General features: G+C 35.7%; 1 protein-coding gene across 4 annotated transcripts in view; it reads right to left on the bottom strand.

Annotated features, from left to right (window-relative positions):
- Positions 1 to 22,753, bottom strand: part of VPS13A (vacuolar protein sorting 13 homolog A) — a 284,410-nt gene that overhangs the window by 224,283 nt on the left and 37,374 nt on the right. For 3 of the 4 annotated variants that reach the window (XM_072604918.1, XM_072604933.1, XM_072604928.1), the window contains exons 2-12: positions 16,140 to 16,183; positions 13,393 to 13,435; positions 11,351 to 11,446; positions 10,982 to 11,083; positions 6,533 to 6,642; positions 5,966 to 6,025; positions 4,386 to 4,445; positions 4,060 to 4,143; positions 3,261 to 3,318; positions 1,506 to 1,633; positions 1,171 to 1,277 (exon numbers count right to left, since the gene is read on the bottom strand). In XM_072604918.1, the coding sequence (XP_072461019.1) occupies positions 1,171 to 1,277; positions 1,506 to 1,633; positions 3,261 to 3,318; positions 4,060 to 4,143; positions 4,386 to 4,445; positions 5,966 to 6,025; positions 6,533 to 6,642; positions 10,982 to 11,083; positions 11,351 to 11,446; positions 13,393 to 13,435; positions 16,140 to 16,183 (892 nt within the window). Of the gene's footprint in view, positions 1 to 1,170; positions 1,278 to 1,505; positions 1,634 to 3,260; positions 3,319 to 4,059; positions 4,144 to 4,385; positions 4,446 to 5,310; positions 5,926 to 5,965; positions 6,026 to 6,532; positions 6,643 to 10,981; positions 11,084 to 11,350; positions 11,447 to 13,392; positions 13,436 to 16,139; positions 16,184 to 22,753 lie in introns of those variants that run through there. The other variant, XM_072604943.1, reaches the window with a different exon arrangement.

Genomic DNA, 22,753 nt, shown 5'->3' with positions numbered 1-22,753 from the left:
AACCAAAAAGAAAGACAATATGCATCAAAGTGTCTCAGAGTCTCAGAGTCAGGAACACAAGGATTTAGCTGTCCCACCTCTGATACATACTGCCCATTTGTCCCTGATCAAGTCATTTAACAACTTATCAATTCTTACCAGAGGCAGTTAGGTGGACAGTGGATAAAGTGATGGACCTGGAGTCAGGAAGACCTGAGTTCAAATCCCAGCTCAGACACTTACTACCTGTGTGACTCTGGGCAAGTCATTCGACCTTCACTTGTCTTGGTTTCCTTAATTGCAAAATGAGGATAACAGTACTTACCTTTCAAGGGTCACAATGAAAATCAAAAGAAATTATTTGTAAAGGTTTAGCACAATATATGGCACATGGCAGGTACTTTATAAATGCTTATTCCGTTCTTCCTTTACCTTTAAAGGCTGCAACAATACAATTGCCGGCCAATCTATATTAGTTAAAGAAATTTCCTCAATGTAGTTCCTTATGTCATTAAAATCCAAGGTCTGGTTAAAAAAAAGGAACCAAATGAGAAAAACACTTTCTAGATTTTCAAATTTCATTTTAAGAAAGTTAAGGTAGCTTGATTTAAATGAACATAATTTACATGCCATGAAGTAGCTCAGATATTGGCAGCTGGCTCAATGAATAAAAAGCCAACATGTCTAAAGGTTCCAGACATTGAATGTAAACTTCAACGCACTGGACAGATAAAGCTTTGGAATTCAATCTCTAAAAGAATATATTCAGACAGTCTATCGTATAAGGCTTTAAATAATAATAATAATAATGCTGAACTTGAAAATTTAAATTCAAATTTAAAGGAAATGTTTTTGACTGGGAAAGTTCAGTTCCTCTAAGTAGTAACCTGAAAAGAGTTATATTCAAAATGATGTCACTTCAAACTGTGTATTTAATTTCAAAACGTAAACATGTAAATTGATGACCCCAGGAATAAATAGCTATCATAATGTTAACCCCAGACTAACCATGTCTAAAAAATGCACAAGAATCTACAAATAAGAAGGTAGAAATTCATGAGTACAGAAAATAAACCAACAATGCACCCCCCCTCTTTTTTAAATATACAAATTATTCCCAGAAATTGTTTTTAAGTGTCATTTTGTAATTTTATCTTAAATAAAACATCTTTAAGAAAAAAATATGCTCACCATTTTTTGGCATTTTGGTGAACACGTACATCAGGCCTATACTTCCTATATGGTAGATTTTGAGTCATCATGTCCACTGATTCAAGGAGTTCCATGATACTGAAATACTGATAAATGGAAAAAAAGTAAATGTTCTTAAATGTCTCAGAAAAAAAAAGTATCTAATCACTGAAAGTAAGCAAATGCCTCAATTGTTTACTTTTTTCTAATTACAGAGAAAATATAAAGTACATAAAATACACTGCTTGCATTTTGAACATTACTTCAAAAATTTAGCTTTCATTTTTAAAAATATATAACTGACAATTCAAAATAATTTACAAAAGCAATATCACCTGTAATTTATTCAATTCAATGCCTATATCTTGCAGCCTAAAATCCAAATCCATTTTCGGGGCAGAAAAATCAAAATCTGCTCTGTGATTCATACGGAGTTTGGCTTGAGCTGATATGGGACGGAATACTAGAAAATAACATAGATTAAAAGAAATTAAATTGAGAAAACAGGTCAGTTCTAGAAAGTCTCTTTTTCCATTGTGGTTTCAACCCTCTAAACCCTAAAAATGGAGAGAATTTACAACATACTCTTTTTCCCCCTTTTCCCTTTATAACTCCTGGTCATTGATAAAAATAGTTTATACCAGAGGTTTCAAGCTTGTATTCAAGGTCTCTTGGCCAAAAAGCTCCAGGCTGCAGTGGGAACGAGATTAAAATGTAACTGAGAAATGTTTAACAAAACAAATAAAAATACAACTTCGATAACGTTAATTTATGGTTTTCCATCTCAATTTGAGGCCTAAAGGAACTGATTTCTATTCTATTTTGATACGCTGGTTCACACTTTCATATCAGATTATTACTACAAATGCTTCCACAGAAATTATACTGCACCTCAGAGAAATCTGCCAACGGTCACGGAGCTGATAAGTGACTGTGTCGGGACCTCAACCCATGTCTTCGGACTCTACTACTGCTGATCAAACTGCAACATCTCTCCTTAATCAACTTTTAGAAAATTTTAGAGCTAGAAGGTATCTAAAAGACACTCTAATTAATCTTTGAAGATTTTTTTTATCTTTTCATTTTAATCCATATAACATATGATCTCCCTTTACTAAATATAAGGACTAGGTAAATCACATATTAATGTGAAATGAAGAAAAATCTAAAATACACTGAAGTTCCAAAATGAGAAGTAAAATAAATCATTATATGTTTGTGGAAGGTACTGCAGTAGGCACTAGGGATACTAAGAAAAAAGGACAATAGTCTTTGCATTTAAAGATCTTGTTTTCTACTGGGGAAAACAAGTTGTATAAAGTAGGTAAGTAAATAAGAAATTTGTATGAGTCATTTAGAGAGATAGAAGAAAAATGCTGACAATGGAAGGATCCGGAACGGCCTTGTGAAGATGCAGACACTTCAACTGAGGTTCAAAGGGAGTCAGAGATTTCCAGGATTAGAAAAGATGACTACAGCACCTTAGCCTGGGTAAAACCATAGAGGTGGGAGGTGAAACACTGAGGACAGGGAACACCTAGTAGTACCATTTAACTTAAAGAGAGCATCTGAGAAGCAATATAAATCAGTCTGGAAAAAGAGTCTGGATTATCACAGTTGTGGGCATGCTGAAATATAAGATGACATTTATATGGAATCCCTATTTAACTATTTACATACTAGATATCTCCTTAAAACCAAATATCTTACTCTATAAGCAGAAACAGGAAGAAGTCTATTACCTAGGCTGCTCAGCTATTTCAGGTTTAAACTTTAGGCAGTCCAACTCAAGAACTGAGTTAGCTATCATCAACAATAAACTTCCAAGAATAAACAACTCTTGGAGGTCCAGAGTGTAACAATACCAACTTAACACCTATATTTTTCCTTGTGCCTGGAAAGTTTCCCCATATTCCCCAACAGCAAGCTAAATAGTAACAAAGCGAAAATAAAAATGCAAGGGTTTTTTTTTTCAGAATAATGTAACATGAAAAAATAGGAAATTTAATATGAAATCTCATTAGGTTGTCATTTGAAGCCATTTAAAACTTAATGGCCATTAAAATCTTGAAAAAAGGAGCATTACTCACCAATATCATAATCTGCTGGGATAATGTTTTCATGGACAACTCCATTCTTTAAGCTTTCCTATTAAAAGACAAAATTAGTTTGTTTATGGATCACACCAACATGGTAAAATAATGTGATCTTCTGCTACTGCACATCCCACTGACCAGGTAAAAGCATCTATTTTTTACAATCAAACACAGATCCAGTTGTAACACAAGATATTTAGCACTGACAAAGTAAGAGTAGTAAATTTAAAATAATCCTTCGAAAATGAATGTTATAAAAGAAAATTGTTAAAAACTAATGCTCATTCAGATAACTGGGTTCACTGAAGTCTCCTCACATATTTGGTCTAGAAAGCAACTAAACATAAAATAATATAGATAATATTATGTAAATATAATGTAAACATTTTTCAAATAAAATATCCAGTCACAGGCATGTGTAAGTGCTTTATATATAGTCATAAAGTACTCTCCCTAAGTCCTACTCCAATGCTAATTGTGTCAAGGAATGGACTCTGTATTCTCAAAGGTTACACCAGTCAAATGTATGCTCTGGTTGGTCTTACCAAGCAAGAAAGTCGAGAAGTGTTGGACCAATGATGAACATACCTTCCCTATGAGGATCAATTTAGCTTAATTTGGAAAGGCTCATGGCCCGATTAAGTAATGGATGATAAATTTTAGGCCCCAGCAATTTTCATCTACCAAGTTATAGAGGGATTCTTCCTTAATATATGCGTACCCATAGTGAAAAAAAATCACAAATTCTTAATCATGTGAATTAAGCAAAGATATGACATTAAAATGTACTTACCAAAGATTTCTTATAAACACCATACTTGTGAAACATCTTAGAATTCACATTCCAATAGCCAAAAAGGTTATCTAAACGTATTAGCTGAAAATAAAACAAGTGTATAAGGTTTCAATTTATTTTTTGAAGTTTTCTTAATTGTAACTTTTAATGTGAATTTTCAATATTCAATTGAGTAGTAATCATGTATTTGAGCAAATGATAAGATTCAAATCATAATCAGTAAAGGATTACTTTTCCTTCTTAAAATAAAAAAAAAAGATTCTCTAGTCACACATCAAGATACGAAGAAAACAAAATGGAAGTTAACACTGTCTATGCTTTACCTTACAAAATACATTCTCAGCTGCATTATGTACAGATGGCTTCCAATCTTGATCAGTTGTCTAAAAAAGGAAAACGTCACAAGTGAAATCAAAGTTAATCCAATGGTTTACTAACAGTCTATATTTATAACATTAAAACTATAAAATGGCTCTACGCACTTTTACCTATATCTCATTTAATGTATAAAACAATCTAAAATATATGTACTGAAATAATTAACATTTCCACTTTACAGATAAACAATCTGAGGCTTAAAGAGATTATGTAACTTGTCAGAGACAGCAGTCAAGTCATTACCAATCACACATAAATTAATCTAAGAAAAACAGCATTCAGAGAAAGACCTAATAGAGAGGTCAACCAGACAAGTGAAAGAGAAGCAACAAACAGCATTACACATTAAGAGTAAGTACAAAAATCATTTAAGAAAAAACCTTAAAGAACTACAGGTTCCAAGTCCATAAACAAGTCAACAATCCAAAAAAGGGAGGTCTTTCAGCTGCTAGCACTAAGAACCTGAAGTTGACTAGAAACAAAACAACAAAAAAAAAGGAAAACAGACAACTTAGAGAAGACCCTCCAAATTTTCAATTCTGTTTCCCATTAGGATGCGATGGCAGTGACTCCTAGGCTTTGCTAGCATGCGGACACGATTTTCTTCAGATCATACAGCTAATAAGTAAGTAGCTAAGCAAGACTAGAACTCCTATCTTTTTCTAAGCCCAGTGACAGTTATTTTTTAAATTGACATATGAACATAAATTAAGAGTAGCACATGTGTCGCATTTAATTACTTTATGTTTTATGATAGCAAACTAAGATTATATGGGAATACCACTTGAACTTCTACAATAATGTTCCCAATTTTCAAAATTCCTGGCTAGGTCATATGTTCAATTTTAAATAAACTTCAATTCCAGGTACCAAGTAACAATATAAATGTCACTGAATCTGGAGCCCAAAGACTTCAAATGCCTTCTCTGTCACTTCTTATCCATGTGCTTGGGAGCAAACCACTGCATGTATCCATGTGTTAGTTTCTTAATCTGAAAATAGTTGGATGGATGATCTAGGAGAAGAGAGTACCTTCTAAGAACAGGGGTCAGAAAGGGCAAAGGTTCCACTCTATGAGGCAACAAGAGCAACCAAGAGAATGATAGTTTGGCTGGACCAGAGAACAGGAAGTGGAGTAATGTACAATGAAGATGGGAAAAGAAGTCAAGAAGGTGGAGTGAGAGCAAGCATTTTTGTCCAGTTCATTCAGTACACCTTTTCCCCTACACCCTATAAAAAGTATCAGCCCAGATTCTAAACAGGAAAGTCAAGAACAAATCCTCCTTCTCTTAATGCTTTCTGAAAACTAGAATTACATCCACTCCATTCTTAAATGATGGTTTTCATATTCTTCTGCATATCTGAACTAGTTTGCTAACTCTAACATTTAATTTGCTATCTCCAGTTTCAGATTTTAGCAGGTAAGGGCAGGAAGTAATCAGCACATATGGATATTTTTAGGTGTTTGCAGAGTTACGTTAAGCAGTTAAAATCAATCTGCTTGTCTTTTTTAAAGATAAAGTACCTCCATGCTGAAATTCTGAAGAGATATTCCACAAGACAATGGTTTTTTTCGATTTGTAACCTAAAAAAAATTAAATGCAAAGGAAAATTTCAATTTCAAAGAAGTATTCAATAAGTTTACATTTTTAAAACTGTCTACATTTTAATGCTTTATAATACCTTTTTTTAAAAAAAATATGACCCCATTGCATTTGGTTAGGGTCTTGTAGTTTTTAAAGTGCTTTCAAATACACTATCCCATTTATTTCTGAGAAGGGCAGATACCGTCCCCACTTACAGATAAAGTTGGGAGATTTGCCCAAAGTCAGAAGACTAACCAAGTGGCAAAGCAAGTACTCAAACACAGATCTTTTGACTTTTAGGCCAGTTCTACTTCCAAAATGTGAGGATGGCACTCTTTAAAAATGCTTAAAACTTCTTGCAGATGCCAAATTTATAAATACAATGATCACAACAGCATTTTAGAATAATTAGGACGTAAAATGAGAAACAAAGTCCCACATTATTATAAATTACAAATGACGGCTATGATTGTTCAACATAAAGACAAACCTATAGAATGACTTACATCATCTTCATATCGGACATGGATGTTGGAAATTTTTAACTGAAGATTTTTTATTATGTGCGAGATTAGCTTTTCTGAAAAACTATCTTGTTTCTCTTCCTGAGGATTTCCTATAAAATGCAAAAAAAAAGTTTACTTTGAGAGAAAAATAGTTTCAAAAAATTCATATGCTGATTAAACCACCACAAATAAAAGGTTTAGATGAAGGTCACTAAACACACATATCACATACAACATTACTCAAATATCAAAACCATTAAGAAATAATACACAACTATATAATATGTAGTTTATAGTAATTGTTTATAATAAATTTTTAAATAATTTTATGTCTATAATACAATTATAAAATAATTTATTATAAATAAAAATAACATAATAAATTTATAATAAATTATTTTATAATAATTTGTTATATTTTATAATATCTATATCCATAATTGTTAACACAGGGAATGTATGCACACATGTGCATGCATTTTTAAAGAAAACTGTGTCTTGGCAAAGAATTAGAGCTACAGACCAAATTCAGACTAGGCAAAATATGGAGCATCAGTATTTAGCATATAAGGAATTACGAGTCTGGGATCTTTTGTACTGTGAGTATAGCTTTTCTATTTTTTATTTAACTTGAACATTTTCTAACATTCCCTCAAATGAGTAACGTAATATGTTTAGATATCATATAACAAAACACGCTCAAAGTATCCCTATGTGGCCAAGACATCTACAACTATGCAAATACAAGGTTTAGTTACATGAAACTTCACATAGGATTATAGATTTAAAGTTGGAGGAGACCTTAGAAACCACTTAGTCCATCATCTTCATTTCATGTAGAGTACATGTAGACATATACTACAAAGTGAGGCACAGAAAGTTTAACTGACTTGTCTATAATGGTAAATCACAGCCAGTAAGTGTCTAAGGCAGGATTTTTAACTCAGATCTTCTGGACTCCCAGTCCAGAGACCTTTCCACTATGTCATGCTGTCTATTTTATCATAGATAAAAAATTTTAGAACTAGAAGGGAACTTGGGGATCATCTAGTATAACATTCCTCCATTCCCTGCCATGAAAATACTGAGGTCCAAAAACACAAAATAACAGCTTTTTTTCTTCACTTTCTCCATCAATTGAAACAGCAAACTAAAGCAGAAAGCAGGCATCAGAAGAAGTCTGAGATCCCATATGGGTATCCTATACCTAGAAAACAAAGACTCTAGCCTAGTGAAATACTAGTAACTGGCAAAAGGGGAAAATTTTGCAGCTCAGGAATTTAAGGAGCTACCAAAAGAACAGATAAGTATCAATCAAAGAGCAAGACTTAGAGAACCAGACTAAAAGTTTTGCTTACTCAGTAATGAAGCATATATGTAGAAAGAGACTGAATAGAGGCAGAAGCAAAGATGGAACTAAGATATGAAGCAAAAAGGAAGTACTAAGAGAAGACACACTAAAAAAAAAAAAGTTCTGTGGATGGAGGATAAAATCACTACATCAGAGTTCAGGTGACTTAAAAGGAGAGAAGTTTCAAGCTTGCACAAAGGAGTGAACTTGAGGACCTCTAAGGAAGGGCAAAATAGATCTTTCAGGAATTAGAGACAAAACTAACCAATATGAAAACCATAGGACAACAGTCAACCTGATTAATGAGTTAAGCTGCCTCAAAAAAAAAAAAAAAAAAAAGCAATGATATTGTGAACCAGTAAATCACCAAGCTAAATATCCTCAAAAATTTATTTAGTCCCTACTTACAGGCAGGATATTATAAGAGGCCTGACTGATACACATAGATATGTTATGATTGACAGACAGATAGGCAGATAGATAGATAAACAGACAGATAAATAACAATACAAGTTAGCATTGCTAAATAAAAAAATAAATAGTAAAGACAGTAAGTTTTATAAGAATTCAAAGAGAGCAGCAATAACTAAGTGCTGAGATGGTTGAGGAAAAGTTTATAAGAAGGTAAGATGATTTAAATACTTGGTAAGAAATATGGGACTTAAACAAGGAGGGACTTATGAAGGACATTCCACGTAGGATAAATGTGAATAAAATTATTAAAAAGTTGGCATGCAAGACTGGGGAATGCTGCCCGGCAGACAAGTTCAACAGCAGAGGAGAATTTACATGGGGAAGTAGAGAGAACTAGGACTGCAATGGTAGGTAAAGGTCAGATTGTAAAGGGAATCTGAAAACCACATCAAGGACTTAGGCTTTAGCCTGGTCCTAATAAAAAGCCACTGCAGGTCTTTAAGAAACAGGGATGGAAATGTTTTATGAAGATGAATCAACAATGCATAGGAGGAGTTGGAGGTAGAAGGAGTACAGAGGCAGTAATAGAAAGGTCAGTTAGGATTCACTCTAGTAATACAGACATGAACCAGTGATGGGCCTGACTACAGTGGGAACAGTAGGAATGGAAATCACAAGGACAGACATGTGAAAATTAGCAAGATTTGATAACTGCACAGATTTTGAGATGTCGAGGCAATTAAAGATGAGCTTTATGTCTGGCTGAACTGTGGAATCACTCTTTGAGGCAGAGAAGTCTGAGGGGAAAGTAGATAGCTCTACACCTAAGGTTGTAATCTTGTGTCATGGACCCTTTGGCAGTGTGGTGAAGTCCATCGATTCCTTTTCATAATAATGTTTTTAAAAGCATAAAATAAAATGCATATGATTGCCAAGGAAAACCATTATGCTAAAATATGGCTTGTTTTTTTAATTCAGAGATCCTCAGTACAGAACAGTAAAGTGAGCACAATTTCAGACATCAAATTTCAAGTGAGAGTCAATGACAAAATATAAGGAAAAGTCAGCAATGAAGAACTGAAGATTAAAACAAAAAAAAAAAAGAAGAAGACAGATTCAGGCATCATCCCTGTACAGACAGTGGAAAACTGTATTGTACTCCAAGATTTCTCCTCATTGCGGTAATCATGTACTTGAACTAGAAAAAAATAAGTACGTTAGCCAAAAATATGCCGCAGTATGACTGAAGACCGCCAGGTACAAATACAAGAGAGTATCCTACCGACCTGCCCCACCTGCCTACCACTATGAGCAGAAGGCATTTGATCAATGGTCACTGAATGAATGAATCCCCCAGCCAAAGGGAAAGAAAAGTGAACTCTTGATATATATCATAATAATGGCACAAAGGCAACATACAGCAATGATATAGGGCTCTACCTACCAAGATGTTTGCTGAAATTTTCATTCACATAAAAGCTGGATAACTAATCAATCCCTGACTGACTGGCAATTTAATCTCTCATAAAAGTGAGTTAGAAATAAATATATTTAACTGGTGAATATAATCTAAACAACAATGAAATAAACAAGAATAACAGATTAAATAAGTAGAAATGATAGTCACTTTGTCCCAAAGTTTCTATGTCATCTTCAATCATCAATTAATCAATAAACATTTACTAAGCATCTACTATGTGCCAAGCACTGTGCTAAGCACCATGGGTACAAAAAAGAGGCAAGACAGTCCCTGCCTCAAGTTGTTTACAATCTATGCAAGATACAGTCAGATATATACGCCAGATTGTAAGAAACGAGATGCACAAAAGTTCTCAGAAATGTCAGATATGATCCTATAGCCTTAAAATCTAAAAAAGGAAAGATCCTCAAAACAATCGAGGTTCTCAAAAACAAAACTGTGGCGAGATGTGCCAGCGTTCTCAATGAAGAATAAAAGATGGAGGCATCTGAAAAGATAAAAGTGGATGCAAAAGTTAGATCTCTGATGAACTCTAATTTTTTAAATGGTATATAAAAAAAGACTGAGTAAGGGTCCTGGAACTAAGGAAAAATGCAAACCATTGGCAGAATCCTACAGCATCAGGAATGCAAATACAAAAGACCACAAAAAGGTCTACTTTAGCTATGTTCAGAACAATAAGACAAGGCAAAAGTAAGTCCACTGCTTGGGAAAGATGTGTTAACAAACAACAAAAAGCAGAACACCTGACTCCTACTTTGTTTAACTCACTCAATTAAAGAAATTGCACTTGTCATCAAAAAGGTAGAATGAACATGACTAAGAAAGATCTGAAGCACAAATTAGCTAAGGAAGGACACTGAGAAACTAGAGTAGACCCAGACTGGGGTGACCAGAATGGGAAAAGGACTCAGGGACACTCTAAATGAACAAGAACTGGAGATGCTAACCAGAAAAAAAGGGGAAGTTCTTCACAAGGGGCAGAGAGGGAAGCACGACAGCCACATTCAAGTCTCTGAAGGGCAGTTATAGCCAAGATTTGTTCTGATTAGCCAAAGAAGGCAAAACCACAATCAATGAGGAGAAACTGCAAAAACACTTGGCCTGCCATAAAGACAAACTCCTTGATTAGAGATGCCACCAGACCAAGAACAAACAGAGAGCTTCCATTCCAGTGTAAATAGATATCTGCTGCCTTTCTTACCTTTATTTGCCATTTTCTGTTTTGCATCTTCTATTCTCTTTAGTTCACTCTGCTTCATTTCAAAGAGATATTTCTCTTCTTTCTCTGCATCATACTTAAAAGCTTTATGAAATAAAAAAATGAAAATAAAATATGCCTTTCAGTGTTTAATCTTAAAATCTCTTTATGTAATTACTGGTAAAAACAATAAAAGTTAAAGTGAATTTTAAAAAAAGAACTTATGTAGTAATTTTAAAAACACAAAGCCATGATACAGTACATCCCTAAAGGGACTTCTGTTAAATATAAATATCAAATACAAAAACGTTTTTCATTCATTCAAAATAGTCCATTTAAATTATACTTTTTCTCCCTTAAAATTAAACTTACTTGTTGAAGGCACTACAATTAAGTAAATTCCATCCAATACTGCCTCAACTGGCTGAGTGTAGAGGTTTGTCCATGGAATCACAAGATCAAGTTTACCTATACAGACAACAAAATGCCATAACCATTAAAACAAACCATTTTCAAAATATCATAAAGTATTTGTAAGAAAGAGATGAAACTACTTCCTAAATGAGTGGGATTTTTGTTGTCTAATTCATTACAGGTAGCATTTTTAGCATATTATTATATGCTAAATTATATATATTATATGAGGTTAGAATACAAATACATTACTCTCCTTCCCTAGTTTCCCCTAGTTTCCCCATTTTCCACTTCTTATGCTAAATTAGGGAAAGAAATTTTGTATGTAGTTACTAAATATGACTATATATAGGAACTAAGCAATTACTTAGTATATTCTCTCCCCCAGTAATTACATATGTGTGTATATATAAACATATGTATAAACATGCATGTGTATCTGTGTGTACATATATAAACATATGTGTAGATGGAGGTATACTTATGAACATTTGTAATACCATTGAATCAGTCCTAAGTGATTTATTTAAAGCACACGCTTCCTACTTGGTAAACTCCAGTGGCTCCCTATCATCTCCAGGATCAAATATAGAATCTTTTTGCTCTGAAAGTCCTTGACTAACCTAGCCACCCCCACTCCCACCCCACCCCCTGCACCTCTCTAGTCTTCTTACACTTTATTCCCCAACACATACTCTTCAAGCCAGTGACTCTGGATGTTCAGTTGTTCAGCGTAACTCTTCATAATCCCGTGGACCATACTGTTCGTGGGGTTTGCTTTGTCACTTCCTTCTCCAGTGTATTTAAGTGACTCACCCAAGATCATACACCTCTAAGTATCTGAAGCAGGACTTACACTCAGGTCTTCCTGACTATTCCAAGCCCACTGCTCTATTCACTGAGCCTCCAAGCAAACAAAGGTTAAGTGACTTGCCCAAGGTCACATGGCTAGTGTCTGAGGCCAGATTGGAACTCAGGAATTTCTGACTCCGAGGCCAACACTCTATCCACTGAGCCATCTAGCTGACTCCTTCCTCTTCCACAAACAACATACTCCATCTCTTGGCTTGGGTATTTTCTCTGGCTTGGAATTTTCTCCCCTCCTTATCTCCAACTACTAGTCCCTCATGCTTTCTTCAAGTCTTAACTAAAATCCTGCTCTTCTATGGGAAACCTTTCTACACCCCTATTAATTCTAGTACCTTACCTCTTTTAATTATTTCTTATTTATTTTTGTATATAGTGTGAAAGGAATCCTGATTTTTATAATAATCGATATGATATATGTAATGAATATAATACTTTAGATTTTTCAGAAGTGCCTCTTGTAAGAGAGCTCATAATGCAGTTTGAATTGATCAATCAAACCTTGACAAGATTCACAATCACTGGTATCCTCCTGCCTATGTATCTGAAGTGAAACAAATCAAAGGCTATAGAACCTGCTCCAGAATTCTGGTCCTGTGACCCACCAAGTAACAACCCCAAGGACTCAAGCAATATTGCTCACACAAGACTCCAGAATTGTTGCATTGTCTTCCATTTATTAGTTTGTCTTGGGAAACCACTCAAGCCCTGGGAATGACAGTTTTGTATTCCACCTTCCCCCCTCCTTCCCACTTGTGATTTACATATATAATGTCTGTCTTCACTTCAGCAAGGTGGAACTGTGATCAGAATAATTCCTGATTCACAAATCTGTTCTTCATAATAAAACTAATTTTGATGAAAATGATGCTTAACATCTGTCCTTTCACCTTACAGAGTACGTGACATAGTAGCATCTCTTCCTTTTCTCTTTTGCTTTCAGATTCCCAGGGTTTGAACTCTTTTTCCCTCAGAGGAGAGGGAAGAGAAAAGACAGATACTGTTGCAGAGAGACTCTTAAGTGCTCTTCCTAGTTCAGAAGCCAGTTCCCTATTCACTATACCATGATATCCCTGTATCAAAATGCACACTTTCTCAAAATTGGTCAAATTTATCAACTGAATTTAACTTACCTATATGTCCAGCTTTGACTTTAAATGGTACATCCAGTTCACTCTAGAAGGAGAATAAAAATACATTTCACCAACACAATAGGTTGTGTGTGTGTGTGTGTGTGTGTGTGTGTATATGTCCATCCCTTGCCTAGGCAGGAAATGTAACAGCCATACAAAAGCCCAATACCACTACAGATCAATCAACAGAGAAGCTTTGACCTGTTCTGTTACTAATCTTCTTAGGCAGCCTGATAACCTCCATTCCTAGAAGTTCACCAAATTGGTGCCAGAGTTAGTAAAGATACCAGAGACCCTACTGCAGTTCAGAACTTCCAAGCTCAAGAAATTCGCCAGCCCCAGCTTCACCAGCAACAGGAGTAAAAGGAATGTGTTCAGCTAGGTTTTTCTTCCCAAACTTGTTTGGGGACATGTAATAAATAAGGAACCCTTGTGTTGTTACTGTTAATATTACATTTTTAAAGTTTAAAATTTCTCATTTGGGAAAAAATTCTGTCTGCGTATACCAAAGTATTCTTTTAAGTTTATTCTCATTACTAAAGTATTCAAAAACAGGAATTTTATTTATTAGTACCTAAAATGAATTTGTTCTGTGGAAGACTTAATGAAGGTAGATGTCAAATTCACCATCTGTCAATAACAATTTAGCAATACTAAAATGACTGAAATTTAGCAATACTGAAAAAAACAGCTCTAAAATTAAAGTAATCACAAGGAAAAAATTTGCATTACTGTACCTGAGTGAAATAGAATTTTCCATAGTATGTGCTTTAAAGGTAAAATTGATTTGAGAATTCATCAGTTCAAGAGTTAACTTGGGAATAAATTATTCTGCCATATCTTGCTTAAGTACACAGTAAATACGTTTAAAATCATATTCTATCTAAACAATTTATTTAAACAATTCCTAATTGTTATACTTTTATCTATACTAGGCTAAAGTTTGTTTTTTAAAAGTATATAAATAAAAATATTTGTTAAGAGTATTTATAGAGTAAACATGACCATAAGGGACATTAACCTGCTTAAGAAAATAAACTGGCATGCCAAAAAATGTCATCAATTATTGGTTTTACTTGCTCATTAACGACAGAGCCTCTACTTAGAAATACAAAGGGTTCCAAAAATTCTAGTGCACTTTTAAGATGATTAAAGCTGCACTAAAATTTTTTAACACCTTACATTTGTTATCATTTAGAATTATTGCTTTGTGCTGAAACTAGTTAGTAATTATAAAAAAAAAAAAAAAAGCCTTTAAAAGAATTTGACAGCATAGACCTCCCTTCCCCTATTCTGTCTGAATTAGTGGAGTTTTTGGTTTTTGGTTTTTTTTTTTTTACTATATAAGCACTGCTGCTAGGAAGGACTTTAAACAGAATGCTAAGTTTAACAATGGCATATTGTTAGTGTTTAGAATAGAAATCTAGAGAACCTCAGGTTCAGTCCATGACTTGTCAAGTCAAAAGATAATACAAAAATCACATCCTTCCTTTCCTAATAGCAAGAAATTGCTGAAGAAATGCAAGAAATTCTGGCTTTTTATTCTTTGAAACACCACATGATTACTGAGCTGCAATGACAAAGAAGGACAAGTCCACTTTCACATTTACCTCCTAGATATCCTACTTAGTTCCCACACAATGCATTTGTCTCTTATTCCCAGTACTTCAAAACTCAATAGGAAAAACTAAACTTCCCTGTAATAGGATAATTGCTTGGGTCTACTGGTGAATAAAAATTCCCCCAAACCCTACAGTTCAGTAATAATAGGGGAATGATAGGGAGCACAGCATTTAGAATTGGAAGAAATCTGATTAACCCCTCCCACAAACAAGAGCCTTTCTATAGCATTCCTGACAGATGAGCATCCTGGCAAGTTTGTAATAGTTAACAGAACACTATTACTTAAGGTAACCCATAAGAACTATAATCTTAACATAACATCCTGTAGAGATTGACTTCATTTTAATTAAACTTGATATACTGGAGATATGTATCAATATGATTACAGTTTAAACTTACATTTACCAAAAATACAAATTATAAAGTGGTTATTTGTACATCAAAAAAGATTCTTTAACAAACAGATTTCCCTTAATAATTTTTTATAAAGTCATGTCTCTTTTCATTCAATTTAAATATAATAGCTGTGGAATAAAGTACAATATAATAAAATCCTAGATTTAGAGGTAGAAGAGACCTCAGAAGACATTTAGTCCAACTCCTCCATTTTAAAGAGGAAGAAACTGAGGTCCAAGGAGATTAACACAGAGGCGGCAAGTAGCAGATGTGAAGTGAATCCTGATCTGCTGACTCTACTGGACCAGCCATTCAGAACTCCCAAAGTGAAATGGGCAAAAAAGAAAAGTTCACTCATATTGCTAGTTTCCCTACTAAATGTGATTTGCGTTTTCCAGAAGTATATACGTAATTCAATTCTTCAAAAGGTCTATTTAATCCCTTTCAAATTCATTTTTACTTTTTTATTGGACTTGTGATTTTATCAGTATTGGGAATAAATTTCTAAAATCAAGTTTACTGTTTTAAAAGTAGGAAAGAAAAAGTTTCACCAAAAGAATTGATAAAGGCTATCTATAACAGAATTCTCTTTTAATTCTGAATTCTTTCTAAATGAATTATATTTTCAACCCACAAGAATCTAATTTTAAATAGTAAAATCTCAATAAGATACATGCTTATAACTAAATTCATTAGTATTTTCCTAATTCTTTATATTCAAAACTTACCAATGCAGTTTCTTTAATCTGAAGATTCTTTAGGGCTACAGCTCCTAAAGCAGAAAATATATAATTCAAAATCTTTATATTTACTGAAAATTAACATTAAAATGTATTTTTACTTATTTTTCCATTATGAGCAAACTTCGATACTTTTTAAAGAGTCATGATTTCACCAGTATATACTTCTACCACTGACACAAATGGAAACTCCCTCCAAATAATACTTATTAAATTCTTATTGTGTACTGCTAGGCACTGGGGCAAATAAGACCAACATCCTCAACCTCATGTCTATTAACATGGTATATGGTAAATGAATTTAAGAACTGCAGAGTGTGTACTGCAAGAATATTCCCAATAGGAGATCAGTTGAAGGAAGTTCTGTTGCTTCATGTGGAAAAGAAAACATGTGACAGTGGTCAAGTCCCTGAACGGCGACGGGAAGTGCAATGATACTGATTCTGCCGGGTCCCAGAGGACAGAACTAAAAGTGATGAATGGCTGTTGTTGAGGACTAGGTTTCTGCTCATTAAGGAAAGACTTCACAACTGTTAGAGCTATTCTAGAGTAGAGCGGGCTATTCTGGTTGGGAGGGCTCAGTCTTCAAGCAAACAGTGGTTAACCACTTGTCATTACTGAAAGGATTCTTGTACAGGTTGGATTAGATGGCTTCTGAGGACCCTCCCAACTGTGTTACATAAAGTACAATGTGAGACATTGTTGCCAAGAGGAAAGGGGAGAATTTAGAAAGACTTCACAAAGAATATGGTTTAGCTGGGTTTTAAAGAATGAGTAGAAAATCAATAGAAAAAGAAAGTGAGGGAAAATATTTCAAGCATAGGAAAAAATATAAGGCAAAGGAAAATTCAGAACATAGAGGATATATTTGCAGAAGTAGAAAGCTGTCTAGCTTAACTGGATCAAAAAGTGTAAGGAGGCAATTTTTGTAAGAAAAAAGCTGGAAAGATAAGGTAGAGGGGGCTGAGCCAAGACTGCACAGTAGCAAGAAGGAATTTGTAACCAAATTCCCATCCACAAACTCTTCTAAATAGATCTAGAAAATGCAGCAGGCCAAATCCTGACAGGGAAATCCAGAAAAAGTCAATGAGTCTTTGTCTGGGGCAGCATATGGAGTCAAAAAGATCTACTGACAATGGGTACTGGGTTAGTGTGAACATGCCAAACAAGCAAGCATTCCAACACTCAGAGGCCATGGATCAGGCCAAGAAAAGGTGCTAGACCCATAATGGATTACTCCTAGACTCCTACTGGAACACTGTGATAACAACATGGGCAGTTTGGTTGCTTTGTTATTCACTACCCAGTAATGGATCACAGATCCAGGAAGGGATGATGAGGGGAATGGTATTCCCAGACAGAGAGATCTAAGAAAGGAGTTAAGTTCAAAAGTTAGCACTAGCAGCTTGGCTCAGACCCCAGGAGAAGAGTGGAATCTAGCATAGCCTGCAGAGGGATAATCAGGGCAAGAATCCCAGACTCAAAGGGAGGCTGCAATTCGGCACTCTGAACCAGCACAACTTCCTAACTGCCTGATGGGACTCAGTCCTGCACCATTCCATTGTTTCTCTGATCAAAACCCACATCAAGAACTTGCAGAGCTCAAACCAGGGGGGTAGCAATCAGAGTTTGCCTTGGATTAGATCACTATGGGAGCACTAAAAGCTTGCAGGTCCCCCAGCCTCTTCCTGAGAGTCTGGAATAAGGCAATACTCGATACCTCAAGAAAGCAGCAACACACAAGCAAATCTTCCCTCCGGAAGTGTGGCAGAGCCTAGCCCTACCATCAAGTCTGAAAACAGGAAGTAGGCTACCAGGATAGGCAAAGAAAGAAAGAATACCATTATAATGAGTTATTATGGTAGCAGAGACACTCAAGACACAAATAAGAGAATGACTCTAAAACATCTAAGGGCAATATCTCAGAGACAAATATGGGCACAAACTCAAAAAGAATTCCTAGAAAAGATGAAGAGTAACAAAAAAGAATTTTAGGGGGAGGAGCCAAGATGGCAGAGTAGAAATACACACACATGCTTAGCTCTCACCCCATAGCCCATAAAATACCTGTAAAGAACTCTCAACAAATTCTAGAGCAGCAGAAGCCACAGAACAACGGAGTGGAGGAGATTTCTGTCCCAGAGAGACCTGAAAGACCAATGGGAAAGGTCTGTGGCACACCAGACCTGGAGCAGAGCCCAGCCCTGCCTTGGCCATGGAGCACTGAAAGGAGCAGATTGGAGCAGGGTTCAGGTACAGAATCTCCAGTGCAGATCCCTCAACCCACAGGCACCAAAGGTCAGTGAGAGGGTCTTTTTGGCTGGCCAAGAGGGGAGTGGCATGTCCCCATAACTCAGGCCCCGTCAGGAGGCAGCAGTAGAGGCAGCAGCAGACAAGGGCTCCCAAGGCAGGGAGTAGCCAGCATCCATTGTTGAAGGTCTCATCGTAAACCCCCTGAGGGAAATGAACCCTGTGTGGTGGCCCTGCCCCCTCCTAAGCAGCTGATCTTAATCTCACACTGAATAGCAGCCCTGCCCACCCCCAGCCTAAAGCCCCTGAGGCTTGGGAGCAGCTCATCTGAATCTCAGACCCCAGTGCTGGCGTGGCGGAACTGGAGGCCAGGTGGCTGTGGAGAGGAAACTCAGAAGTCAAGTAACTGGCTGGGAAAATGCCCAAAGAAGGGAAGAAAAAATAAGACCATAGAAGGTTACTTTCCTGGGGAACAGGTGTCTCCTCCCATCCTTTCAGATGATGAAGAACAAGGCATACACTGTCAGAGGAAGTCAAGGACCCTGCCTCCAAAGGGAACTTAAAATGGGCTAAGGCAATAGAAGACCTTAAAAAACAAGTTAGCAGAGTACTAAAGGAGAGCCAAAAAAATGCTGAGGAAAATAACAGCTTTTAAAAGAGGGTAACTCAACTGGAAAAAGAGGCCCAAAAAGCCAATGAAGAAAAGGAGATTTTAAAAAGCAAAATTAGCCAAATGGAGGAGAAGGTTCAAAAGCTCACTAAACAAAATAATTCACTGAAACGGAGAATTGAGTTCAGGAAAACAAATGACTTTGAGTTAAACCAAGAAGTTAGTAAACAAAACCAAAAATTTTAAAAAATAGAAGATAAATGTGAAACATCTCATTGGAAAAATAACTGACCTGGAAAATAGATCCAGGAAAAACAATTTAAAAATTATGGGACTACCTGACAGCCAATTTCAAAAAAAGAGCCTAGACATTATCCTCCATGAAATTATCAAGGAAAACTGCCCTGATGTCCTAGAATCAGAGGGCAAGATAAATATTGAAAAAATTCACCAATCACCTCCTGAAAAATACCTGAACACAGAAACTTCTAGGAATATTGTGGCCAAATTTCAGAGTTCCCAGATCAAGGAGAAAATACTGCAAGCAGCTAGAAAGAAACAGTTTGAGTACTGTGGAAATACAATCAGGATAACACAGGATCTGGCATCTTCAACATTAAGGAATTGAGGGGCTTGGAATGGGATATTTCAGAGGACAAAGGAACTGGGATTGAAACCAAGAATCACCTACCCAGCAAATCTGGGTATAATACTTCAAGGGAAAAAATGGTCATTCAATGATACTGATGACTTTCAAGCATTCATGTTGAGGAAAAGACCAGATCTGTATGTAAAAATTTGACTTTCCAAGACAAGAATCAAGAGAAGCATGAAAAGGTAAACAGGAAAGAAAAATCATAAAAGACTCTCTAAAGCTGAACTGTTTACATTACTACATGGAAAGAAAATATTTTTAACTCTTGAATCTTTTCTCAGTATTTGGGTAGATGGAGAAATTGTACATACATACACACACACACACACACACACACACGGATAGAGAGCACATGGTATGTTATATCAGAAGAGATGATATCCACACACAAAAAATAAAATAAAATAAAATAAAAATTAAGGGGTGAAGGAGGAAAATTCCAGGAAGAGAAAGGGAGTAATGGAACGGGGCAGGTTATAACTCATAAAAGAGATAAGAAAAATCTTATCCAATGGAGGAGATAAGGGAGAAGGGGAGAGGAGAAAAATAAAGCTACTCTCTCCACATGTGGCTGAAGGAGGGAATAACATGTTCATTAAATTTGATATGAAAATTTATATCACACCACAGGAAAGTAGGAGAGGAGGCAACAAGTGGAGTGAGGGGAATGTTAGAAGGGAGGGCAAATGGGAGAAGGGAGTCACTAGAAATAAACACTTTCAAGAAGAGACAAGGTCAATTGTAGGGGAAAAAAGTAAGAGGGGACAGAGTAGGACAGAGGGCAATATAATCAGTATTACACAACATGATTATCATGGAAGTCCTTTGCAAAAGAACACATATTTAGTCTGTATCGAACTGCTTCCCTTCTCAGTGGGGCTGGGGAGGGTGTGGGGAAGGGAGTAGAGTTGGAATTCAAAGTATTAGAAACAAATGTTGAGAATTTTTATTGCATATAATCAGGATATAAGAACTACAGGGAATGGGGTATACAAATTTATCTTGCCCTACAAGAAAAGAGAGAAGATGGGGATAAGGGAAGGGTGGGTTGTGACAGGAGGGTACAGTAAGGGAAGGAATAATCAGAATGCAAGGTATTAGGAAATGGGGGGAGAGGAGTGATGGGGAGCAAAATTGGACATGTTACAAAGTGAGGTAAAAGCAATTAGTATTAAAACAACTGACTGAATTAATTACTGAGAATAAGTCAATGACATCTTTAGTTTGGGGAAAAGAATTTCAGTCTAAATTTCCTAGAGGAAGGTAACCTCAGGCAAAATTTGGCATTGATGGAAAAGTTAAGGTTTTAATGGTAAATTTGATTTTATGATTACCATTTAATCAGGAACTAGAACAGTACAGAAAGTCATGTAAGCCACTTAAGATTTGCCTCAAAAGATGTTCCTTAGCCAAAGTGAAATTATAATCATATTTGAAACCTGGTTATTGGAACTTCCCATTTTTAGATGCTATGGGACTATTAAGTGACTGTTCTTCTGAGTCTAACTCCAGGTATGGGTAGCAAGAAAAGCAGTCTGAGCCTCCAGTCCACGATGCCAGTAAGCTGGTGAGATGCTGGTATGAACTGCAAAAGGTGATTCCATGGAACATGGGAGACCTGCTGTTCAGCCTGGGCTGAGGTGGGACTCTCCTGACTCAATTTCCCCACTGACACCTGGCAGACCTTAAGCCTGACTGAATGCAAGTGGATCCTGCCTGGAAGTGACATGAAGTTGGGGAGATACTGTATCCCTGCAATGTCCCTACTCTTGGTGGCAATCTCCTAGTCAAAAGGTTTGTAAGCTTAATACCAGATCTATTCAACTATGGATTATTGGTAGGGGAACATCCAAGATTGTCTAAAATTAAGCTATTAGGTATAGGACTTTAGACTAACAACAAGTTAGGGTCCTTTAATTCTCAGTAATACTGTGGAGACAATTAGGTCAAGAGCTGGGGAAGTTAGCAACATAAATATTATTTGTGTCTCAGTTGGTTAATGTTCAAAAAAAAAAATTCTTTTGTGGTCCATATTGTAAATGCTTTAAAAAGAAGTATCACTTCACCAAAAGTTTGAATTGCTTTATCTGTCATAAACTGTGTTAAAAATTAAAATTCAAAAAAAAAAGAATTTTAAAATGTTTTTTATAAATAAAAGGTGAAAGGAAAAATTGGAAAATAAATGAAAGTTACAGAAGAATTGGAAAGAGAATTAACAATATGGCATTAACAGCACGTTCCCCAAGTAATAAATTCCCTAAAAATTAGGACAGACCAAATAGAAGTCAATGACTATGAGATAACAAGAAGTATTAAAGTCAAAAGGCTAAAAAAAAATTAGAAGCAAATATAAGGTATTTCATAACATAAATAACTGACCTGGAAAACAAGAATCAGTGGGCTATTTGAATGGACAGACAGGAAAACTGGACATCAAATTTCAAGAAATCTTAAAAGAAAACTGCCCAGATCTCTTAAAACCAGAGGCCTAAGTGAAAAAATTCACCAGTCACCTCCTGGAAGAAACCTCAAAATGAAAACTCCCGGGAACATCACAGCTAGAAGTCCAGAGCTTTCAAGTTAAAGAAAACGTACTGCAAGCACCCAGAAAGAATTAGTTCACAGTCAGGTTTGGTTTTTTTTTTCGCAGTTTTTTTTATTTCGCAGCCATGACAATAAAGAGCAGAGAACTTAGAAAATGATATTCCAAGAAGGTAAAAAGTAAGGGCTTACACTAGAATAACTTACCAGCAAAACTAGAATGCTACAGGGGCTAAAATGCTACAGGGGTTACAGGACCAACAAGCATTCCTGATGAAAAGACCAGAGTTGAACAGAAACTCTGAAGTCCAAACTCAAGAGTTAAGGTAAATATGAGTGAACAATGATAACTGAACGATGACAAACTACTTAAAACCAGGATACGCAAGGATAAAATGCTTACATTACATTTATAGGGAAAAAATATATTTGTTCTTTCTGAACATCGAGAGAGTCTAATTAAACAAGGCCTGGGAGAGGTTCCATCGTATAAGAATATATATTAGAAAAGAATGTGACCTGTCACGTCTCAGTCTTAGATGACTC

This window comes from Notamacropus eugenii, chromosome 1 (assembly GCF_028372415.1).
Source record: "Notamacropus eugenii isolate mMacEug1 chromosome 1, mMacEug1.pri_v2, whole genome shotgun sequence".
NCBI lineage: Eukaryota > Metazoa > Chordata > Mammalia > Diprotodontia > Macropodidae > Notamacropus > Notamacropus eugenii.
The sequence above is the reverse complement of the archived record's forward strand: the minus strand, read 5'-3'. Positions and strand labels throughout refer to the sequence as shown.